This window comes from Gossypium arboreum, chromosome 7 (assembly GCF_025698485.1).
Source record: "Gossypium arboreum isolate Shixiya-1 chromosome 7, ASM2569848v2, whole genome shotgun sequence".
NCBI lineage: Eukaryota > Viridiplantae > Streptophyta > Magnoliopsida > Malvales > Malvaceae > Gossypium > Gossypium arboreum.
This window is the reverse complement of record NC_069076.1, coordinates 41,368,887-41,390,746: the sequence shown is the minus strand read 5'-3', so window position 1 is coordinate 41,390,746 and position 21,860 is coordinate 41,368,887. Positions and strand designations below refer to the sequence as shown.

Genomic DNA, 21,860 nt, shown 5'->3' with positions numbered 1-21,860 from the left:
ATAGTTAAATCTACCTTTTATTATTATTATTATAATAACAACATACTAAAACTCAACCCATATATTTATTAAAAATATAAAAGAATAATTAATTTCAGACCATCATAAGCTGATTTTTCCAGCGTGAATTACATAAGCATATACACACAAATATCTACACATTATCTTTTATTATCTATAAAATCCTTATTCAATGAGAAAATATATGTATCATATATATGTACAGCATTTGGGATGGAGTAGCCGACCTCCGGCAAGGCGTTGCAGTGCTTTAAACGAGAGAGTGGGCCTGCTAAGCTAAGAGTGTTGGTAGGTTTATCCTATTTCCATAGCCATATGCCTTAAAAACAAATTCAATTAAAGGCATGAATCCACTAAAATACTATATCAATCTCCAAAAAAGAAGTCTTTCTTAGAGTTCTAAATCATTTCTAGGGCATATATGTCAGTGGCGTAACAATATATATGTTTCTTTAACTCACTAAAACTCTAGATAAGAAACTTGAATGACCTACCTCTAATGCTAATCTTTATTTAATTCATTTCAAAATACTTGATAACAGCACTAAGCTGAATTATAAATCAAGGACAATGAAACAATAGTTAAATACATTTTTTTATTATTAACTTAAAAAGTTGGAAAGCTCCTTTTCCTTTGGTCTTCTCTTCTCTTCTGGGTTTTGGCTTTGCTGTATTAATTGAAGAAACCAGGAAAAAAGAAAGGGGCTCTTGTATTTTTCTCATAAAGCATTCAGCTATCCAATGAAGCACTTCAAATTGTCTATGCAGTGACTATATATTGTATTAGTAAACAAAAACTTTTGGTACGGAATTTTGGGATTCCTTTTCTATTTCGACTCAAACTCATACATGTTTAATTAGTTCAGATATTTCAAGCTCTTTGAACTAATTAGTTCAGATATTTCAAGCAGTTTGAACTATTGGAAGTCATCATTATACAGTGAATATTCTTCCTTTGTTGTTGTTGCTTTAGATATTATTTTTCTTTAAAAATGGAGAAAAAGCCCATGCTATCTCAACTTTTCTTCTCCCCTCTTTAGACTTTTCTTTATCATTATAACAGTCTTGCATCAATATATTCTTTATTAATTACTTGTACTTGCTTATAGTAGCTTGAGACTTGAGAGCATTTCCTTATAGTATTGACTTGATGTCATTGCAACAAATAAAGCTTTGAATGGTATGCTTTTTGTGGTTCTGGTAATAGGGTTTTTCTTGGGGTTGGTTGAAGTAAAAAATGGGATTGGGCTGAGAAATAATATATAATAATCCCATATATGTTACGGGTTTTTGTTTTTTTGGAGGGAAAGTGCCATGTGTAAGCTCAGATATGTGCACATGATTTCTATCATTTTCAAGCTTTTGAGGCTGTAAATCAATAGAGGGAAAACAGTAGCAAGCAAGAAAACCATAATCTTTTTGTTTATATTCAACTTGCTTCCTCTTTGCAAACCACTTCTGGTATTACTAATTTACTTCCCCCAGTTGCAAGCAAAAAAAAAAAACAGGCGAAACTGGCAAGTTGGTTTCCTTCTTGCCTTTTTGGTACTACTACTATTTGTTTGAATTGGTGTGATCATATGTATGTATGTCCTACAAAACCCCTTTTCCTTTCCTGGTTATGTTTCTTTTAGATCCATGAAAGTCTTTTCTTCTTTTGGATTAGCGCCTTTTGCCAGAAATCAGCAGAAAAGTGAAAGTTTAAGATACTGACAAGCCCTGTAGAATAATGCCCTTCATTCTCACTTGCAATCTAACACTGAAAATCTAGTTCAAATTTATCAATACATCAATATATGCTCATTGTCATTGTCTTTTCAGCCTTTTTCATATCTTCATTTCCCAGTAGGTAGTTGTATAATCTTTTTACTCAGCTTCAATAGTCTATTTGATCTCACTTGCATTTCTTTTTCCTCGTAAGTTGTTTCTGTCAGCTTATAATTACATATCAGATCCCTTTTTTCTAGTCCATGGCTACTCCTTCGTTTGATCTCTTAAAGAACCCAGTAGTGTCATGGATTGTTGTTGCTCCACCTCTCGCATTTGCAACATTTATTATCTTGGGGTCCTTATCCATCGTCTTCACATCAGCAGCCTTGATTTTGTCAACCTTTCTGTTCGTATTTTGTAAGAGGAAGCCTAAGTTAGTGGAGAAATCAGCCAAAGAAGAGATTCAGAAATTGGTTCATGGAACCTCACCTCAAATGGAACATATTTTGGCATCAAAACAACACCATGAAGCCTTAGAAGGCGGAAGTGGTTCATATCAGATTCATGGCTACTTACTCAGATCACCAGATGTCTTATCTGAAAAAGAGTCCACAACAGAAGATTCTGGAGAGGAGTGGCCGTTTCGAGACAGCACGGATCGAACCCCCGATATCTCCAATGACGGGTCGATATCCGATGAGGATAGCCTCATTGAAATCTCCCTTCCTGAAGGACATTATGTTAGTCGCAAAGAAGAAGAGCCTGCTAAGTATATTAGGCATCAGAAACTGACAGATTCAAAGCCTGAATGCATTTTCCAGCAACGGAGTCTAATGGAGCTATTAGCAGAACTCAATGACATGAATGAAGAAGACAACCTGATTGAGATTGACATCTCCATGGGATCCATCAAATGTTCAAGTTTTGAGATTGAAGCTTAAAAAGATCATCATCTTTTGCATACTTCCTCTAATGTGGATCAAGTATTTTTTGATCCACACATGGATTTGGTGTAACTTTTACAAATTCAGAAAATCTAAGCTGCCAGTGTGCCACATTTAAGTTCTAATATTATTTTGAACTTTGAAGCTTCTGCTCCTAATTAAGCTTTGGATACCCCCATAAAGCACTTATACCAAAAGAGACCTTTAATTTCTCTTATCGAAAGAATCACACGCCATTGCCAATTTGATGGACCTCCACTTATCTTCTTTTTTTCTTTTTTACAATAAATCATCATCTTAAACATTTTCGTGGGTCCCTGGAGATAACTAATTTGCTGAAACTGGCCCATTATATATGTTCGTTATAAGGCTATTCAGAAGCCGCTGCTTCATGTTTTCTTTTGATCTGCTATCCTTGGTCTCCTTGTAGAGTAACTACAGTTCGAAATTTTCATCCGGACTAGGTGTAGGTACAATACAAACATGCCTTTTTTTTTTTTTTAGTTTAATCGTCTATTTGGAAGATCCATGTTTGAATATATATTCAACGTGGTCTTTTACTCCAACATTTTTATATTTCTGTTCGATTTTGTTACGCAACTCATCGAGCAATAAGCTAACAAAAGCCCTCACTGGACTAGGCCTTAATAGTCGCGGTTTGGACCAAAATATCCAACTGAAATTCATATAGAGTGAGCGTTTAATCGAATGAAAAAAATTTGCATTAATCGAGTTGATAAATTCTGTTTTATCATCCTAATTCGATTTGAAATTTTCTGGAATCAAATCGAGTGAGATGAAATTTTCTCGAATCAAATCGAATATATTTGATTGAGTTAAATTAAAAAAATGATTTTGGGTTATTGTAGCTACTGTCATCCATCGTTATCAAATTTGCACACCATAATCAAATTTGTTATTAACTTTCACCCCTCATAATTTATTTATTAATATTTTACATACGGGTTAACTTCTTTTCTTGCTTAGTTGCTTAAATTATCTTTTCATTCTTGCCATTATGTATTTTGAAATTAAAAAATATATTAAATGTAAAAATGTGATTTTTTAAAATAAAATGTGAAATTGATATTAACAAAAATGTTAACATGAATATTTGTATGGCATCATCAATAATTCAAATTTAACAGAAATTGATAAAGTTTCAACATAATTAAATAATTAAATAGTATAAATAGTATAAACTGTGAAATTCAATTCTATAATATAAATAGTACACATAAATTCGAAAAAAAAAAGTTTTTGGGTTTGAGCAAAGTAAAAGTTTTGAGGGAAAGCAAAAGAAAAAAAGTTTTAGGGGTTTGGGAGGAAGTAAAAATTTTGTGGAAAAGTAAAAGGAAAAAGGTTTTGAGGGTTTAAGTGAAGTGGAAGTTTTGAGAGGAAAATGAAAAGGAAAAAAATTTGGGGTTTGGGAGAAGTAAATTTTTTTGGGAAAGAAAGAGGGTTTGAGGGGGAGGAAAAGTTTGATATTTGATTTGTTTGAATTATTTGAATTCGAAAATTCAACTCGATTTGAAAAAAATTCAAGTTGATTCGATTAAATCGATTAATTCAATTCGAATAATTTAAAATTCGATTTTCTTTCAAAAATTTCAAATCCAATCGAACTTTACTTACATTTGTACTTATAATATGATACTAACAGATACAATTTCTGTTTAATTAAATGAAATGCTTTTACATGCACATATATTTTAAAAATAATAATATAAGCTGGACGCTCATATTTAATATGTTTTTTAATAAAATAGAGTTTGAATTATAAAGATATTATCTTTTGGTCAATAATAGTAAAGATTTCTTTATAGCTAGATATATGCTGAAAGCGATGATGAACATTAACGAAGGCTCTTGGAATACAAGTTTTAAATTAAAATGTGTGTTTTTTCGGTACATCATAAAGTGTAATTAGTAACATTCCAAAATAAAATAAAATGTAAATAGTGAGGTCAATTATTGTTAGGAGTGATTGCTTAATAAGTATTAGATGGGCTTTTTATAAAAATCACGTTAAAAATTTAATTAATTATAAAAATGATTTATTTTTTATTATATATGTAAATGACTTGAAATTTATGATAAAAATTGGTGGAGTAAAAGAGTTTGGTTCCACCAAAATATTACGTCGACAAACAAAAAAATTATTTTTTTAGTGGAGCTATATAGAATGATGTCACTTGTATAAATATTAAAAAAATATTGCTATTTTTGAAAAATTGGAGGGGCCCTGAAAAAATAATCCTTTTTTCGTGGAGTCAAATAGTTTGGCTCCACCACTTTTGTTATGTGTCCGTACTTTTTTTTTTTAATTTAAAACTATAAAAAATGTTTTCTTATTGGTGGAGCTATTCTAAATGGTGTCACCACTTTATTATCAAATTTTTAATTTTTAATTTAAAATTTTAAAAATAATATTTTTCGGTGGAGTTATTTTCTTTGGCGTGACCAAATTGGTATATGTAACTCCTAATGCCAGTCAATATGAGTTGAGGGAATTTTTTTTTACTTATATTTTGTTAGAGGATGAATGATACAGAGATGAGGAGCATTTTTTATTGTATTTGTGTTTATGTTTATTTAGTAAATTTTTTAGTTTGAATGTATGTTTTGTTTAATGATAATCCGGTAGAGCTCCTGTAACAGTCCAATTTAGACCCTATTTAGAACAGTAGTTTCGGGACTACGAATCCGAGTCAGAAAAATATTTAAAAATTATTTTCTATGTTTATTACGTGTGAATTTATATGTGTTAATTTTTCGTGTTTTAATTTTACTGTTTGGATGCCGATTTAGTAGAAAGGGCTTAATCGCGTAAGGTGAAAAATTGATAGTTAAATGTGAGAGTGCTTAATTGAATTTGTCTTTATAATATGATGCATTATAATGCAATTAGACCATAGTTAAAATGGATGGACGGTTTTGGTATTAAAAATCATGGTTTTATATTAATTTTAAAAGGGTAATTTAGTAATATGTTAATAATGTTATAATAATAAAACATAAAATAAAGTTGCATGCATTCATTTTTATTCTTCAAAAGCCGAAAATACCAAAAGAAAAAGAAAGCTATATTCGGCCATTAGCAAGCTTGATTCAAGGTTAGTTTTAGCTCAATTTTTGATAATTTTTACGTTTTTGAGATCGTTGATATGTTATCTATCAAGCCCATGTCTCAATTTTTGAATTTGATGATGATTTTGTATTTTTCCATTGTTGAAAGCTTGTGATTTTTGTTGTTTGATGCTGGAAAATAAAAGATATGTTATAGATTAACATATTTTGTATTTGAATTTTTGATGATTTCGAGTAATTAGGACTAAATTGCAAAAATAATAAATTGAGGGACTAAATGTGAAATAAATAAAATATATGGACTTTTATAAGGAAGATGAATATTCGGCCTAAGCATGGTATAATGAAATTTTGCATATTTTGTGTTTTGTGCAATAGGGACTAATTTGTGAAAAGTGTGAATGTCAAGGGAAAAATGGTAATTTTCCCATTTATGTGCTTTCGGATGAAATTGAATGAATTTATGTTTGAATAAGTTTAATTTGAATATGTTTAAATCAAAAACCAAAGAAATCAAATTTGGATCGAGGGAAAACCAAAGTTGACTAATAATTATCTTGTTTCGAATTTCGTTGTCCAAGGTAAGTTTATAAGCAAATAAATGTTATTAAATTTCAATATTGTGATCTATACATAATTGTAATAATTAGTAATAAATTATGAATTGGCATTGAGTAATGAAAAAGAAAAATGTGATTATAGTATGATTTGTGAGTTATATGATCTTATAATATGGTTTTATAATGGTATATTCGATCATGTAATAAATTAGTTAGGTTGGTTTATAAGGATTTGATGATGTATATTACAAATGTTATATTGAAGATTTATCAATTAGCAAAATGTTTATTTATTAATTATTTGTATTAAATAGGAGAAATTTTTGGCTTGAATTATGATAAATGAGATAGTATATTTTGAGTTGGCTAATATTCTAGTAAAAAAAATATTTATGTTTGATGATTAAGCAATGAATAAGTTTTGGTATTTGAAGTGATGATATGAATTACACATGTTAAAATGTTGATTATATGTATATTGATTGCAAATCTATATTCAGCTAAATGATATATATATGTGATATTAAAGTGTGAATCATGAGTATACATAAATGAATGTATATATATATATATTCGGCTATATGATGATATTGTGACCTTGGAAGTGAATGATAACTTTGTTAATGAATATATGTGTATTTTGGTCAAGTTAAAGTTGATACATGGATGTATATGTGATATCGATATGTAATTATGTGTAAGACCACATCTGGGACGTTGGCATCGATATGTAATTATGTGTAAAACCAAGTCTGGGACGTTGGCATCGATATGTAATTATGTGTAAGACCACGTCTAGGACGTTTGCATCGATATGTAATTATGTTTAAGACCAGTTTGGGACGTTGGCATCGATATGTGATTACGTGTAAGACATTGTCTGGGACAGTGGCATCGATATGTGATTACATGTAAGACCACGTCTGGGACGTTGGCATTGTATGATATGTGTGATTATCCGAGTATCCTATTAATTCCGAATGGTTCAACGGGCAAGAATAAGTTATGATCGAATGTGTAATCGAGCTAAAAAGTTCAGGTAAGTGCTTGTTAAATGCTTATATGAAAATAAGGTAAGATAGTTATTTGAAATGTGATATAAATTATGTATGATGCAAATGGAATTTTATGTATATATGATTGAACATATTCAGCCTTATGACTATAAAATGTGAATATTTATGAGATGATTCATGCGTTACGAGCATAATTATGTACCCTTGATTGAAAATAGGCTGATTTGACCTTATTATTATAATGTTAATATTCATTCTTAGATATATATTTGCTTATGACTTACTAAGCTATGAAAGCTTACTGTGTGTATGTTTACTTTCTGTTTTATAGGTTTTGGATCTAGTAACGGGCTCGGGGATCGTCAGAGAAATCTATCACACTATCGACTATTTTCGGTACTTTATAAATTTGAACTTGAACCTAAGGCATGTATAGGCTAGATTATATTTGGTTAAGTTTGAAGTTGTGTATATATTAAGCCATGCCAAAATGGCTAATATGTTATGTAAGTATATGAAATTTTAGTCAAGTTTATATTTTTCATATGCATTAACAATGGTCGGTGATTTTGGATGTGGTTTGGTTGATTTGGATAAAGAATATATATACATTTATATATGTATTATGTTTAGCTTGTTTTATTAAGGCTAGGTACGTGTTTTGATTATAAGGTAAATTTGTATGCTAGTTGAGTTAGGTTATTTCTTATGTTAGTTGAATGATACGCATATTATATGTATGTGAGGTGTTGGATATGTACATAGTGATATGGTTAAAATTATTTCGGCAAAGTGATATATTATAAATGATTATAGGTGAAATTGGTTTGATAAGCTGGTTAAAGCGTGGATTAATGATTTGGTATTTTAGTGAATTTGGTATTGGTATATGGAAGAAATTGATATGAATTGTATTAGTAATTCAAACATGATTTGGTACTTATATATATTTATATATATAAGTATATGATGTATTGGTTTGATATTTATATTATCTCAAGGTATATATGTTTGAGGTGTTGGTTATATGTTTTGGTAGTGAGAAACGTCAAGTATGGTTTTATAAATTTGGCTTAGTAAGAGATAAATTAATGAGTATATATTGTATGTGAAATAGCTATATAGATTCATTTGTTAATTAAACATTAATGAATGTGTATAAGTTAATTTTGCTAGTTGAATAGATAAGAGAAGAATTGGTCGTATGTATGATATTTTGATATGATGTATAACTTGTGAAATCGGCATGTTTTGATTTGGCATTAATATTTATAAATTTGGTTTATTAAGTCATATAGAAATGGTATGAATTGTTTGTATGTGTATTAATGACCGAATAGATGATGTTTGAATGGTTAGTATTATGCATATAAATTTTAGTATGTTTTGATTTGGTAATTATGTTAAAAATAGTCCATATTAATATGATAATATGTGCATGAAATTGCAATGTAAAAGAAATATATTTGGCCATGTTGTATTGCTAGCTATTATCTTTTATGATAATGAATATTATACTATGATATAAGGCGATGTGGTATATTATACGAATGTATATTGATTATGTTTTCAAAAGCCAATGCCGCATATATTTTATATGACTTTGAATTTTTATTGATATTTGTATTATGATTTAAATTATGTGTTTAATGTTTAAACAGATTTATGTTTTAGTTATGTGAATATTAACATATGTGTATATGTGAATGTTCGAAATTTTGTGCCTTATCCGGTAATACCTCAAAACCCTATTTCGGAGACAGATACGGGTTAGGGGTGTTACAGCTCCGGCACCGGTAAATTTAATGGTTATTTTTGGATGTCACTTATTTATTCGATAACGAGTTCAAATTAGTTATGTAAGTGTTTTTGTTGGCTGTGGTTAGGGGTGAGCAAAACTCAATTCAACTCGAAAAAATTAAATTTTTTTTCGAATTTAAAGTTAAACGAATTGAGTTATTTGAGTCAACTTAAATTTTTTTCAAATTTCGAGTTTGAATTGAGTTTGATTTTCAAATTCAAATAAATCAAATAATTTAGATAAACCGAATATCAAACTATAATAATTTACATTATTACCCCAAGCTCTTAAACCTCTTCACTTTCTTCCCAAAACTTTTACTCCCTCCCATACAGTCGATATCTCGGTTTTCTGTGCTTTGACCGATTGCTTCTAGTTCTTTTTCCTACTCTCAACTGATTCTTAGCAGTCACCCTTTTCCTTTGTACTGTTGCCAAATACTTCTTCTATCCCCTTTCTTGCCTTTCGGTTTCTCTCTAAAAAGGGAAAAGTCAGTGTTGGTTATTCCTGTTTTCCGTGGGCTGCATCAGTTGGTAAGTCTTTTGGTAAGGGGGTTTTGTACCCTATTTGATTTGGGGGGAGATTTCTTTTCCTAAGTGTAGTATACTCCTAATCCTCTATTGTGTTGAACATTGTTATGACAGCATCATATTGCAACGGACTCGGTTTACCAGTGGAATCGTAGGCTGTTTCTTTTGGAGTAGTAAGGGTAAGCAATATAACTGAAGTTCGTTTGTAGTTGTTTAATTGGTATGGATTTTAAGGTTTTGGGCATGGAATTGCTGTTTGTTCTAGGTGTGTTGTGTTTGGAGAGCATTGCGTATCGAAAACCATATCAGGTGTGTAATCACTGTCTTAACCATAAATCGGCAAAAGCCAAAAAATAGTACTGTTGATGCCATATGGGCGTGCGATCGCTTGTGTGGTAACCCCAAACGTATAAACATGGGTACTAGAATAACCGAAATACCCCAATAGGGTAAAATGACCGAAATACCTCTGTAGGGTAAAAGGACCAAAATACCCCCATAGGGTAAAATGACCAAAATACCCCTGTAGGGTAAAATGAAAGATACTTTTGTAGGGTAAAATGATCGAAATACCCCCATAGGGTAAAATGACCAAAATACCCCTGTAGGGTAAAATAACAAATACCCCTGAGGGTAAAATGATCGAAATACCCCTATATAGGGTAAAATGACCGAAATACCCCCATTGGATAAAATGACCGAAATACCCCTGTAAGGTAAAATGACCGAAATACCCTATAGGGTAAAATAACGAAAATACCCCATAGGGTAAAATGACTGTAATACCTTGTAAGGTAAAATGATTGATTTTCCCTACGATGTGTATGACTGTATTTGAGTATGCCACATTATATGTATGTTGCATCTATGTAAGATATTATGATACATGCATGACATGTTGCATAGGGTTGGGATTGTTATTTTGGAGGAAGTGTATTGTACTAATATAGTCGCACGGGTCGCCCAAGGCAACTATAGACCTAAGGTTGTACGGGTTGCCCAAGACAACTGTGGACCTACTGATGGCTTTAAGCCGTCCATATTACTGGCAGCTTTGTTGTAATACTGTTTAGTGCCACAACTAGTGCTAGTTTTGGTGTGTTTGGCTGGGTGGGTCAATTTTATCCCCACATGGTGTGCTTGGCAAGACGGAGTGGTGTGTAGAGCCTGGATTGGGTAGGATTTCTGATTACATTACTGCACTGATACTGTTACTGTAATGGGCTAAGACCCACATTGATACTGATACTGTAACGGGCTTAGACCCAAACTGCATCTATCTACTGAATGATTGACTGCTTGTTTGTTAAGGGATTACACACTGAGTTTTCGTAAACTCACCCTTCTGTTTATTTATACAGGAAATCCCCAGCCTTAGACGGATCGGTGCTGCGAGGGATTCGGAAGTGGCCACACTACTGCTCCTGCTTTATATTTGACTTTTATTTACTATTAAATTTCGAATTGGGTATTTATTTATGTAATAAGGCCTCTCTAAGGTTTTAACTTTTAATTTGGGATTTTTACTTACTTTGATATAAACTGCTAGTTGTAGGAAGAAGAAGTGTTTTCAAAAGATAACTATTTTTCAAAAACACCACATCTTCTTAATATAATTTTAAAGCTTTCGTAACAAACATTGTTTTAAAGTGTAATAACAATCTAATATGATTTGTAATCTAATATGATTTACAAATTTTCGTTAATGATAAAATAAAGTTTTATTATATAACGGGCTTTCCAATGAAATAATGGTTTCAAAAAACACTTCAATATGACACCGCTAGATTTGGCCATAACGTCTAGACTGGGTTTGGGGTGTTACATTTAGTGGTATCAGAGCCAGGTTGTAAAATTGGGCTGTGGATTTGGGTTTCTTCTAATTTGGAATTTTCAAAAAGAACTGTTTCAAATGATTTGAGGTATTTTGAAAGGTTTTACTGAATGTGTGGTACATCGGGTCTCCGCGCTGATCCTGTAAGTTCTATCTGAAAACTGTATTTTGATTTTGACTAAAACTGTTATAGGTAGGATTACTGAGACTACTGTGGGTAGTACTACAAATTCTTTAGTAGGGTACACTAAAACTGTAGTAAACCAGTAGACATTGATAGACACTGTACCGCGAAAACAAACTCTTAAATACTGATACTATTTTTCCATAAGATACCTATTAATAAACAACTAGAACTGTAAATCGATCTGCATAAAACTATTAATACAAGATAAAATGCGAATAGACAATGAGCACAAAAGGTACACGCGAACGAGGTACAATAGGTCGTAAAGGTGCTCAAGTTGGGTCCTCATCGTCTGGCCATATACCTATTTTGGAAGTAGAATGCGCAGCGGGAGTGTAGTGGTGTAGCTTGTGTTATGCGACTGATCTGATAGTTGGAAATTTTGAGGATGAAACTTTTTTAAGGAGGGGTGAATTGTAACGCCCTGAATTTAGGCCTAGAAGTATTAGGTCTTGAGCATGGGAACAGCTAGGAGATTGCACATAAATATTTATTTGTGTAAGAAAGTGACAAAAATATGTATCTGCTTCAGTGGTTAAGTGTTTTGGAAGTGTTTGAGAAGTCTTGGGTTCAAGCCTTGGTTTATGCAAAAACTTTGCTTTTTAAGGACAAAACCCCTATCTTTGGTTAGTAGGGTTATAAGTAAAAATTATTAAAACATGACAGAATGGACCTGCTGGTCTAGTGGATAGTGGCGTCTGGAGTGTGCGTGTGCTTTGAGGTTCGAATCCATGCTTGTGCAAATGGAGATTATTTTTATTGATGGCCATACGAGGAGGTTGTGTTTGACCGAAACACTGCTGAGGGGAGTGGATTTTGAATTGGTCATAGAGGGATTATAGGAGGGAGTTGAGGAGAGATATGATGAGAGATTTTAGGAAGAAATCAAAGGGATTTGAAGTGGAGGAGGTGTTGGTGCCAAATTAGGATTGTAGACACCTAGTGATTTCAGTTTTGGAAGAATTCGGCTTTGGCTTAATATTTTTTCTCCCCATATCATTTTCTATAGTTTCTTTTGGTTTCTTTTCACTTCCTTGTTTGAGGCCAATTATTGCTTGGACCATTAGAGAATCTTTTTCTACACTTTACGATTTTGTTCTCCTCTACTCTTCAACCTACCGTGCTCTCCCTTTTGTTTAGCCGAATACCCTTCTCCCCTCCCTCAATCTGTTGTTGTGTTGGCTGAATACTTTCCCTCCTCTACTGTTCTCTTATCTGGCTCATCTCTAACAGTCGACATCTTGATTTTCTGTACTTTAACCGATTGCTTCTAGTTCCTTTTCCTTCTCTCAACCAATTATTAGCAGTCACCCTCTTCTTTTGTACTGTTGCCGAATACTTCTTCTCTCCCCTCTCCTGCCTTTAGGTTTCTCTCTAAAAAGAGGAAAGTCTGTGTTGGTTATTCCTGTTCTCCGTGGGCTGCATCAGTTGGTAAGTCTTTTGGTAAGGGAGGTTTTGTTCCCCATTTGATTTGGGGGGAGATTTCTTTTCCTAAGTGTAGTATACTCCTAATCCTTTGTTGTGTTGAACATTGTTATGACAGCATCATATTGCAATGGACTCGGTTTACCAGTGGAATTGTAGGCTGTTTCTTTTGGAGCAATAGGGGCAAGCAATATAACTGAAGTTTGTCTGTAGTTGTTTAATTGGTATGGATTTTAAGGGTGACTAATTTTGGGCATGGAATTGCTGTTTGTTCTAGGAGTGTTGTGTCTGGACAGCATTGCGATCAAAAATTATATCAGGTGTGTAATCACTATCTTAACCGTAAATCGGCAAAAGCCAAAAATAGTACCGTTGATGCCACATGGGCGTGCGATCGCTTGTGTGGTAACCCCAAATGTATAAACTAGGGTACTAGATTACGAGAGGCCACCATGGGCGATCTCATGGGCTTAGGCCATTTTGGGCTATGTTGGGCCGAAATACCCCCATAGGGTAAAATGACCAAAATACCTCCATAGGGTAAAATGATCGAAATACCCCTTTAGGGTAAAATGATCGAAATACCCCATAAGGTAAAATGATCGAAATACCCCCATAAGGTAAAATGACCAAAATACCCCCCATAGGGTAAAATGATCGAAATACCCCTATAAGGTAAAATGATCGAAATACCCTTGTAGGGTAAAATGATCGAAATACCCTTGTAGGGTAAAATGACCGAAATACCCCTAAGGGTAAAATGACCGAAATACCCCCATAGGATAAAATGACCGAAATACCCCTGTAGGGTAAAATGACCGAAATACCCCTGTAGGGTAAAATAACTGAAATACCCCTGTAAAGTAAAATGACTGAAATACCCCCATAGGGTAAAATAACTGAAATACCCCTGTAGGGTAAATGACTGTAATACTCTTGTAGGGTAAAATGACTGTAATACCCCTGTAAGGTAAAATGACTGATTTGCCCTACAATGTGTATGACTGTATTTGAGCATGCCATGTTATATGTATGTTGCATCCATGTAAGATATTATGATACATGCATAACATGTTGCATGGGGTTGGAATTGTTATTTTGGAGGAAGTGTACAGTACTGATATGGTCGCACGGGTCGCCCAAGACTACTATGGACCTACTAATGGCTTTAAGCTGTTCATATTATTGGCAGCTTTGCTACAATACTGTTTAGTGCTGCAACCGGTAGTAATCTTGGTGTGTTTGGCTGGGTGGGTCAATTTTATCCCCACATGGTGTGTTTGGTGGTACAGAATGGTGTGTAGAGGTTGGATTGGGTAGGATTTCTGATTGCATTCTGCACTGATACTGTTACTGTAATGGGCTAAGGCCCACATTGATACTGATACTGTAATTTGCTCAGGCCCAAATTGCATCTATCTACTGAATGATTGACTGCTTGTTTGTTAGGGGATTACACATTGAGTTTTTGTAAACTCACCCCTCTGTTTATCTGTACAGGAAATCCCTAGCCTTAGACGGATAGGTGCTGCGAGGAATTTGGAGGTGGCCACACTATTGCTCCTGGTTTATATTTGACTTTTATTTACTATTAAATTTCGAATTGGGTATTTATTTATGTAATAAGGCCTCTCTAAGGTTTTAACTTTTAATTTGGGATTTTTACTTGCTTTGATATAAACTGCTAGTTGTAGGAAGAAGACGTGTTTTCAAAAGATAACTGTTTTTCAAAAACACCACATCTTCTTAATATAATTTTAAAGCTTTCGCAACAAACATAGTTTTAAAGTGTAATAACAATCTAATATGATTTACAAATTTTTGTTAATGATAAAATAAAGTTTTATTATATAACGGGCTTTTCAATGAAATTATGGTTTCGAAAAACACTTTAATGTGACACCGCCAGATTCAGCCATATCGTCTAAGCCGGGTTTGGGGTGTTACATACCATGCAAGAACAAATTGCTTGGCCAAACCTTCCTTCTTCTCTAATGGCTAATTTAGATTTTAGAAATAAGATGGAGTAGATAACATCTTCTTTTATTTACTAAATTACTGCTTTAACCTTAAAATTAATCAAAGATTTCAATAAAACCTTGTCCATACCTATCTTCTAACTTAATTTTGGTATATTTACCATCTAAGTACATTAACTTTCCTTTCTTTAGCCATTTAGCCCTTTTAACTAATAGAATTCAACTTTTTCACCTTTTTTCAATTTAGTCCTTTTTACCTAATTAACCATTTAAACTTTAAAATTTTTAGTGAAACTTTAATACGACCTTAAAAAAATCCCGTATACATTAAATAAATATTAAAATAATAACTCACTCGTCGGAATCGTGGTTCCAAAACCACTATTTTTGACACCATCAAAATTGGGCTGTTACAAATATATTATGCTAGAAGAACTTTATCGGATGCGTAGCTTAATTACACCACCACAGAAGAGGAATTATTGATTGTGGTGTTCACGTTTGATAAGTTTTGTTATTATCTAGTTGGTATAAAGGTCATAGTCTACACAAATGACTCTACTATTAAGTATCTAATGAGCAAGAAAGAACATTCGATTTTAGCGGCAACTAAAGTGACTTTTGAGCCATCACTCTGACTGCCAGAAAAGAACAAGGACCTTCTCTGAAGATGCAACCTTCAAGAGGGGAATTCAGAATCATAAGATGGCTTTGCACTAAGTCAAGGTTGATTAGGTGGATACTTTTGCTGCAGGAGTTTGACTTGGAAATTAGAGATTGGAAAGGGAATGAGAATCTAGTGGATGATTATATTTCGATGTTAGAATCTGGAAATGAAGATGGTCATTACACACTTATTAAAGAAGAATTTCCATACGAATAGCTATTCGTTGCCATGACATTACCTTAGTATGTAACACCCCTCACTCGTATTCATCGCCGGAATAAGGTTTCAAAGCATTACCAGACTCACAATATAATTAAACATACTTTTCACATACATTTCATCAAATCATACAATCGTCATCCAATCTCAATCAATTTGTCCTTAATACGAGCGTACGAGGCCCTAAACATGCTTTGGAAGTGGTTCGAAACTAAACCGATAACTTATAAAACTTTTAAAAAACTTATAAAATTTTCCACAAAACAGGGGACACATACCTGTGTGGCCAGGCCGTGTGTCTCAAATGGCAACCAGACACGCCCGTGTTACAGGCTGTGTAGACATTCAAAATGGGAGCACATGGTCGTGTCGTAACCTGTGTTCGACCCCGTGTAACTCTCTGACTTGGGTCACACAGCCAACACACACGCCCGTGTGCCCTAAAAATGGCCACACACGCCTGTGTGCCAGACTGTGTGCTAGGCCGTGCCAATCTTGTAGCGTATACTGACTTATGCCACATGGCCAAGTCACACACCCGTGTGGGAGGCCGTGTAGAACATATTGATTTGGTTTCAAATTCAACACCAGGGGACACGCAGCTATGTAACATGACCGTGTGTCACACACAACTGAGACACATGCTCGTGTGGACAAAAATAGGCTATTTACCAAGCCAATTTGCCTCCCAAAATTTCATCTACCTACATAACTCAAATGGTACCATTTTAAAACACAAATATGCAGCCAAACAACATCAACCAATATACAAATCATACTATATCTATTTCAACCATTTCAATACTCAATTCAATGCCATTTACCTATTCAAATACTTATCAACTTGCTTTACTAGTCATAACTCACATATATAAATTATGTACTATAATTCATCTAACTCATCATCCAAACCAATCCACAACAAACATATCTCAACCAACTAAATACCTCAACCATATTAAACACTTGTATACCATAATTCAACATCTACCATATCATATGGCAATATTTAGAACAAACCACGTAACATTTATAAACTACTTCTAATGGTCAAAATACATTTCCATCAAACATACAAAACTGACCAAAGCCTATACATGCCATATACCATATATACACAACTTCAAAAGTACCAAAATAGATGTCCTGTAGTGCGATGAAGTCTCTGATGATCCTCAAATCCAAGCCAGCTTTGTAAGACTATAAAACATGAAAAGGTAAACAAAGTAAGCTTTGAAGCTTAGTAAGTTCGTATGTAAATATGAAATAATCTTATCATTCATTAACATATCTAAATAGATAACATAAATTGCATTAAAGCATCAATCACTAAGTTAACATAAAGTTTAACCACATAGTTAAGGATAAGTTCTCGGCTTCCTTTAATTCGTTACATGAATAGTTTTCGTACATACTTGTACCGATACATAACTATTTCTCATCAATTCACTTGCCAAATCACTCCAGTTTTATAAATGCTTACAATAAAGGATATCGATTTTCCAATGCCATAGTCCAATTATGGTCTTACATATACGTTTTCATGGCCCTACCGTGGTCTTACATTCACTTGCCATAACCCAGTTATGGTCTTATTTTCCGATTGGCATGGCCCAGCTATGGTCTTATTAGGCAACTCGCCTTACTTAAATCGTATATTCAATTCGAAATATTCCAAATTTTACCAATAAGATAAATACAATCACAATACATCCATCAATTAAATAAATGCACATTTAAGTTCAATTACTCATGTACAAAAATGACAAAATGGACCGACTATTCAATTACTTTACTTTTTCCCCGATCTAAGTCTGAATTCCCCTTTTCTTGATCTATAAGTAATCAAAATCAGCTTATTTATTCTTTTAATTGTTCAATTCAATCCAAAATATGCATTTGAGCTATTTTACACATTAGCCTCTAAACTTTTACTTTTTTACTATTTAGTCCTTATTACACAAAATCACAAATTCATGAAATTCAAGATGAACCCATGCTAGCCGAATTACCATTATACCCTTAGCAGCCCATATTTTCCATTTATTTCACATTTTAACGACAAAGTTTCAACATTTCTAAATTTAATCCCTATTTTGCATTTTCACTAAAAATCACTTAACAAAACTTGTATATCTATGAACAAGCATTCATAATCTATCAAGAAAGTTCAAAATACACATGTATTCATCAATGGCATCATTCAAAATCCTTAACAGTTTTGCAAAATAGTCCCTGGGCTAGCTAGACTGTGACAGCCCAAAATTGACCCTAGTCGGAATGTGGTCTCGGGACCATAAAACCGAGGCATAAAAATAATTAAAAATTTATTTTGATGCCTATAATATGTGTGTGCTCATGTATGACATTTTATGATGATTGATTTAGTGTTATAAAGGTGAATTCCACTAGAAAGGACTTAGTAGTGAACTTTGAAAGTACGATAGGGAAATGTGTGATGACTAATTAAAGCATGCATGCAAAATAATGGACTTGCATGTCAAATTCCCCTTTTTACAAGTGATGGCCGGCCATGACAAAGAGATATGGGCTAAACATGTCATGAAACATGTTTTGTTGGGCATTAGGGAGAAATAATAAACAAATAAGCATGGGTAAGAAAAGAATGAAAAAAAAATGTGTGTGAGAGAGTAGCATTCCCCCCCTTGCCGTGAGTTGAGAAAGAAGGAAGAAAAAAAATTGTTGTGTTCATCCATTTTCACTTCTTGGCCGAAAATACTAAGGAAAAAGGGGGAGGATTTTTGCTTCATGCTTGGTTTGGAAGAGATCTAGAAGGAGATTTGGCTAAGTTTGCATCAAGATTAAGGTATGTATGAGGTTGTGTTAGGAGTTTCATGCATGTTTTGGTTGCTAACTTGATGTGCATGTTAGCCATGGCTCAAATCTTTGTTATGCCATGGAAATGGTATTTGGCCAAAGTTGTTATGGTGATAAAGCCATTGCATGCTAAGTGTGAAGCTTGATGATGATGCATGCAATGATGGATTGTCTACTCTTGAGTAAGATTTTGAGTTTTCTTTTTGTTTAATCATGATTGAAGTTGAAAAGGGCATGATTGTCATATTCGCCATGATGCATTCATGAGCATGGTTCATGCTTCTTGCATGTTAGTTAAAATTTGTGTTTTGGATGGCTATGGACACCTTGAAATTCGCCATGCTCATATATGTATATATATGTTTGCACATGATGTTTTGTGTTGAACTAAGTGATGAATATGGTTGTTTAAAGAAGAAGATGTTGAAGAATGATTGTGAAATTGCAAGCACATTCGCCTAGCACACATATGAGTGCTTGATGCTATATTATAAGTTTTGAGCTACAATATGCAAAGCATTAACTAGTAAAATGCATGCTGTTTTTGTGAGGTATTATGCATAATTGGCCTCAACATGTACATGAATATTCGGCCTTGGGTAGCCTATTGAAGGCCTTAGCTTTTCCTTGATGCTCGAACAAATTGTATTGAATTGCTTGATGTAGTATAAAATGTGCATGACCATTGTGTATTCAAGCTAAAGAGTGGCCATATGACCATTTAAACTCCTTGTCATATTCGCCATAAGCTAGCACAATGAGGTTTTAATAAATTGAATTTGTTTGAATTAGCTCAAGAGCTAAGAGGGCCACAATTGGACAAGGGAAGGAAAAAGTGATCGAATAGCCGTAAAAGCCGCTCGACAACATCCGAGGTAAGTCCTCAAGAAGTGACCTTACTTGAATTATGTGGAATGAAATATGGATGTATTGATTATTGATTTATGTGTGTATGAGTATTCAATAATACCCGGCTAAGTCCCGAAGGCGATTATGCTAGTGATTATAATTGTGTTTGAGCCTTAGTAACGAAAATGAAATATGTATGTCCAATGATTATTGATGTATGTGTGCATGAGAAATTGAATGATATCCGGGCTAAGCCCCAAGACAATTATGCTGAAATTATATCCGGTTAAGACCAAGGCAATTGTGCTAGTGGCTACATCCGGCTAAGACCAAGGCATTCGTGCGAGACATTCTATCCGGCTAAGACCAAGGCATTTGTGCACGTGGTTATATCCGGTTATATTCAAAGAATCTTGGGCTGGAGGTGAGTGTTGGTTGCTGTAATAAATTCAATTAGTACACTCGAGAAGCCCAAAGAATAAGGTACGCTTTATATGTGCATTGAAAGTCGACATGTTTGAGCAACATTCGCTCAATCGACTAATGAATTTCAGTTATTGAATTCATTGATACTTTGTGAAAGTATATAATGATGAAGTGTGAAGTAAGAATGTGTATTAATGAAATGATGCATTTGGCTATGTGAATGTATTGCTGTAATTAGAGTTGATTATATTCCTTGAGACTTACTAAGCATAAAAATGCTTACCCGTTGCTTTGGCTCTCTGTTTTATAGATTTCGCCGATAGCAATCGGATTCGGGATCAATAAAGTCAAGTCATCCACACTATCAACGCCTCTATTTTGGTATAAATTTTGGTTGAACTTTGAAATGGCATGTATAGGACTACCCCTTGTTGGTTTAAAAATGTGGTAATGTATATGTGTACGGCCATGCGAAAATGGCTCGTAAAAGGAAGCATGAACTTAGACTATTTGTGGTTTGTATGTTTATATATGGTGTCATGATGTGATTATGGATTGGAAATGGGAGTGTTGGTCACATGATCAGCCATTGGTATGGTTAAAATGATCATATATGAACCTATGTATGGCAAGACTAGTTGGTTCATGGAGACTACAAAATAGGTAAGACCTACCTTAAAAACAGGTGCTGCCAGCTGCAGTGACGTGAATGTGAAAAATCACCAAAATTTGTAGGAATGGTATTAATTAGTGAATAAGCTATGTAATTGAACCTTGATGAGTCTATTTTCATATGGAAGAAACGAAATGGTCATAGGAGTTACATGTTAAGAGATATTAAAGCTATTGTGAGACAGGGCCAGAACGGTTTCTGGGTCCCCTGTCGCAACTTTAAAAATTTGCTATAAATTATCCAGAAAGAATTAGGAGTCATGCCTTATATGTACAGATTCCATTTTGAGGCTAGTTTCATTAGAAACAAACGGCACCAGTATTAAAGTCCTGTACAGTGAGATATTCAAGTTGCAACGCGCGAAGGTCAGAGCAGTCGATCCCTGTAACATGGGTGACTTTAACTAATAAACTGTACCAATTGGCCCGACCATAAATTATAGAAATAAATCCATGGATGGATACATGAGTCTAAATTCAGTGAAAATTTACGAAACCAGTTTCCGAGTTTTGAAACTCGAGATATGATTTTTAAGGCGACGGTGACGCAGTTTTCCAGCCTGACTGGAAATGTCAAATTGGTGGGCAAAATATGTGAACTTGGCTTGTTAACCCCTCGTGTCCGACACCGGCGATGGTCTCGGGTTCGGGGTGTTACAATTTTATTGGTATCAGAGTCACGGTTTAGTCGATTCTAGGACTACCGTGATGTGTTTGGGGTCTAGCTATACATGCCATTAAATGATGAATCGATAGTGTGGTGATTTCTGACAATTTGACTTTGTGTTTGTTTATAGCAATGGATCCCGATCCCAACCGAGCGATAGCTGATGATGTGGAGAGTGTGGCGCTGCTCCGCGCAAGGGACAGCGCCGGCGGACTCTCAACCTATGGCCAGCAATCCGAATGACGAGGCTAGGCAAGCCTTTTATAGTGTGATGAACGAATGGTTTAATCAATACATTCGAACTAACACTACTGTTCCACAACCTCCATTCCCGACAAATGCAACCCCGCACCTACAATACCTCCGTGATGACCAAATAAGGTCAAGTAAGCTCCCGATCGATAGGATTCGAAAACATGGGGCCA

General features: G+C 34.0%; 1 protein-coding gene and 2 long non-coding RNA genes across 3 annotated transcripts; all 3 read left to right on the top strand.

The window, feature by feature from the left end:
• Nucleotides 1-1,687: 1,687 nt before the first annotated feature.
• LOC108473902 (uncharacterized) lies at nt 1,688-2,800 on the top strand. Its single transcript, XM_017775717.2, has one exon. The coding sequence runs from the start codon at nt 1,992-1,994 to the stop codon at nt 2,670-2,672; it is 681 nt and encodes a 226-aa protein (XP_017631206.1). The 5' UTR covers nt 1,688-1,991; the 3' UTR covers nt 2,673-2,800.
• A 2,873-nt stretch (nt 2,801-5,673) lies between these two features.
• On the top strand, nt 5,674-7,898 carry LOC128295285 (uncharacterized). The gene is made up of 2 exons (XR_008285637.1): nt 5,674-5,791; nt 7,673-7,898. It is a non-coding gene; the product is annotated as an uncharacterized LOC128295285 (long non-coding RNA).
• A 1,686-nt stretch (nt 7,899-9,584) lies between these two features.
• Nucleotides 9,585-11,236, top strand: LOC128295313 (uncharacterized). Its single transcript, XR_008285672.1, has 3 exons — nt 9,585-9,675; nt 9,787-9,851; nt 11,034-11,236. It is a non-coding gene; the product is annotated as an uncharacterized LOC128295313 (long non-coding RNA).
• Nucleotides 11,237-21,860: the final 10,624 nt, after the last annotated feature.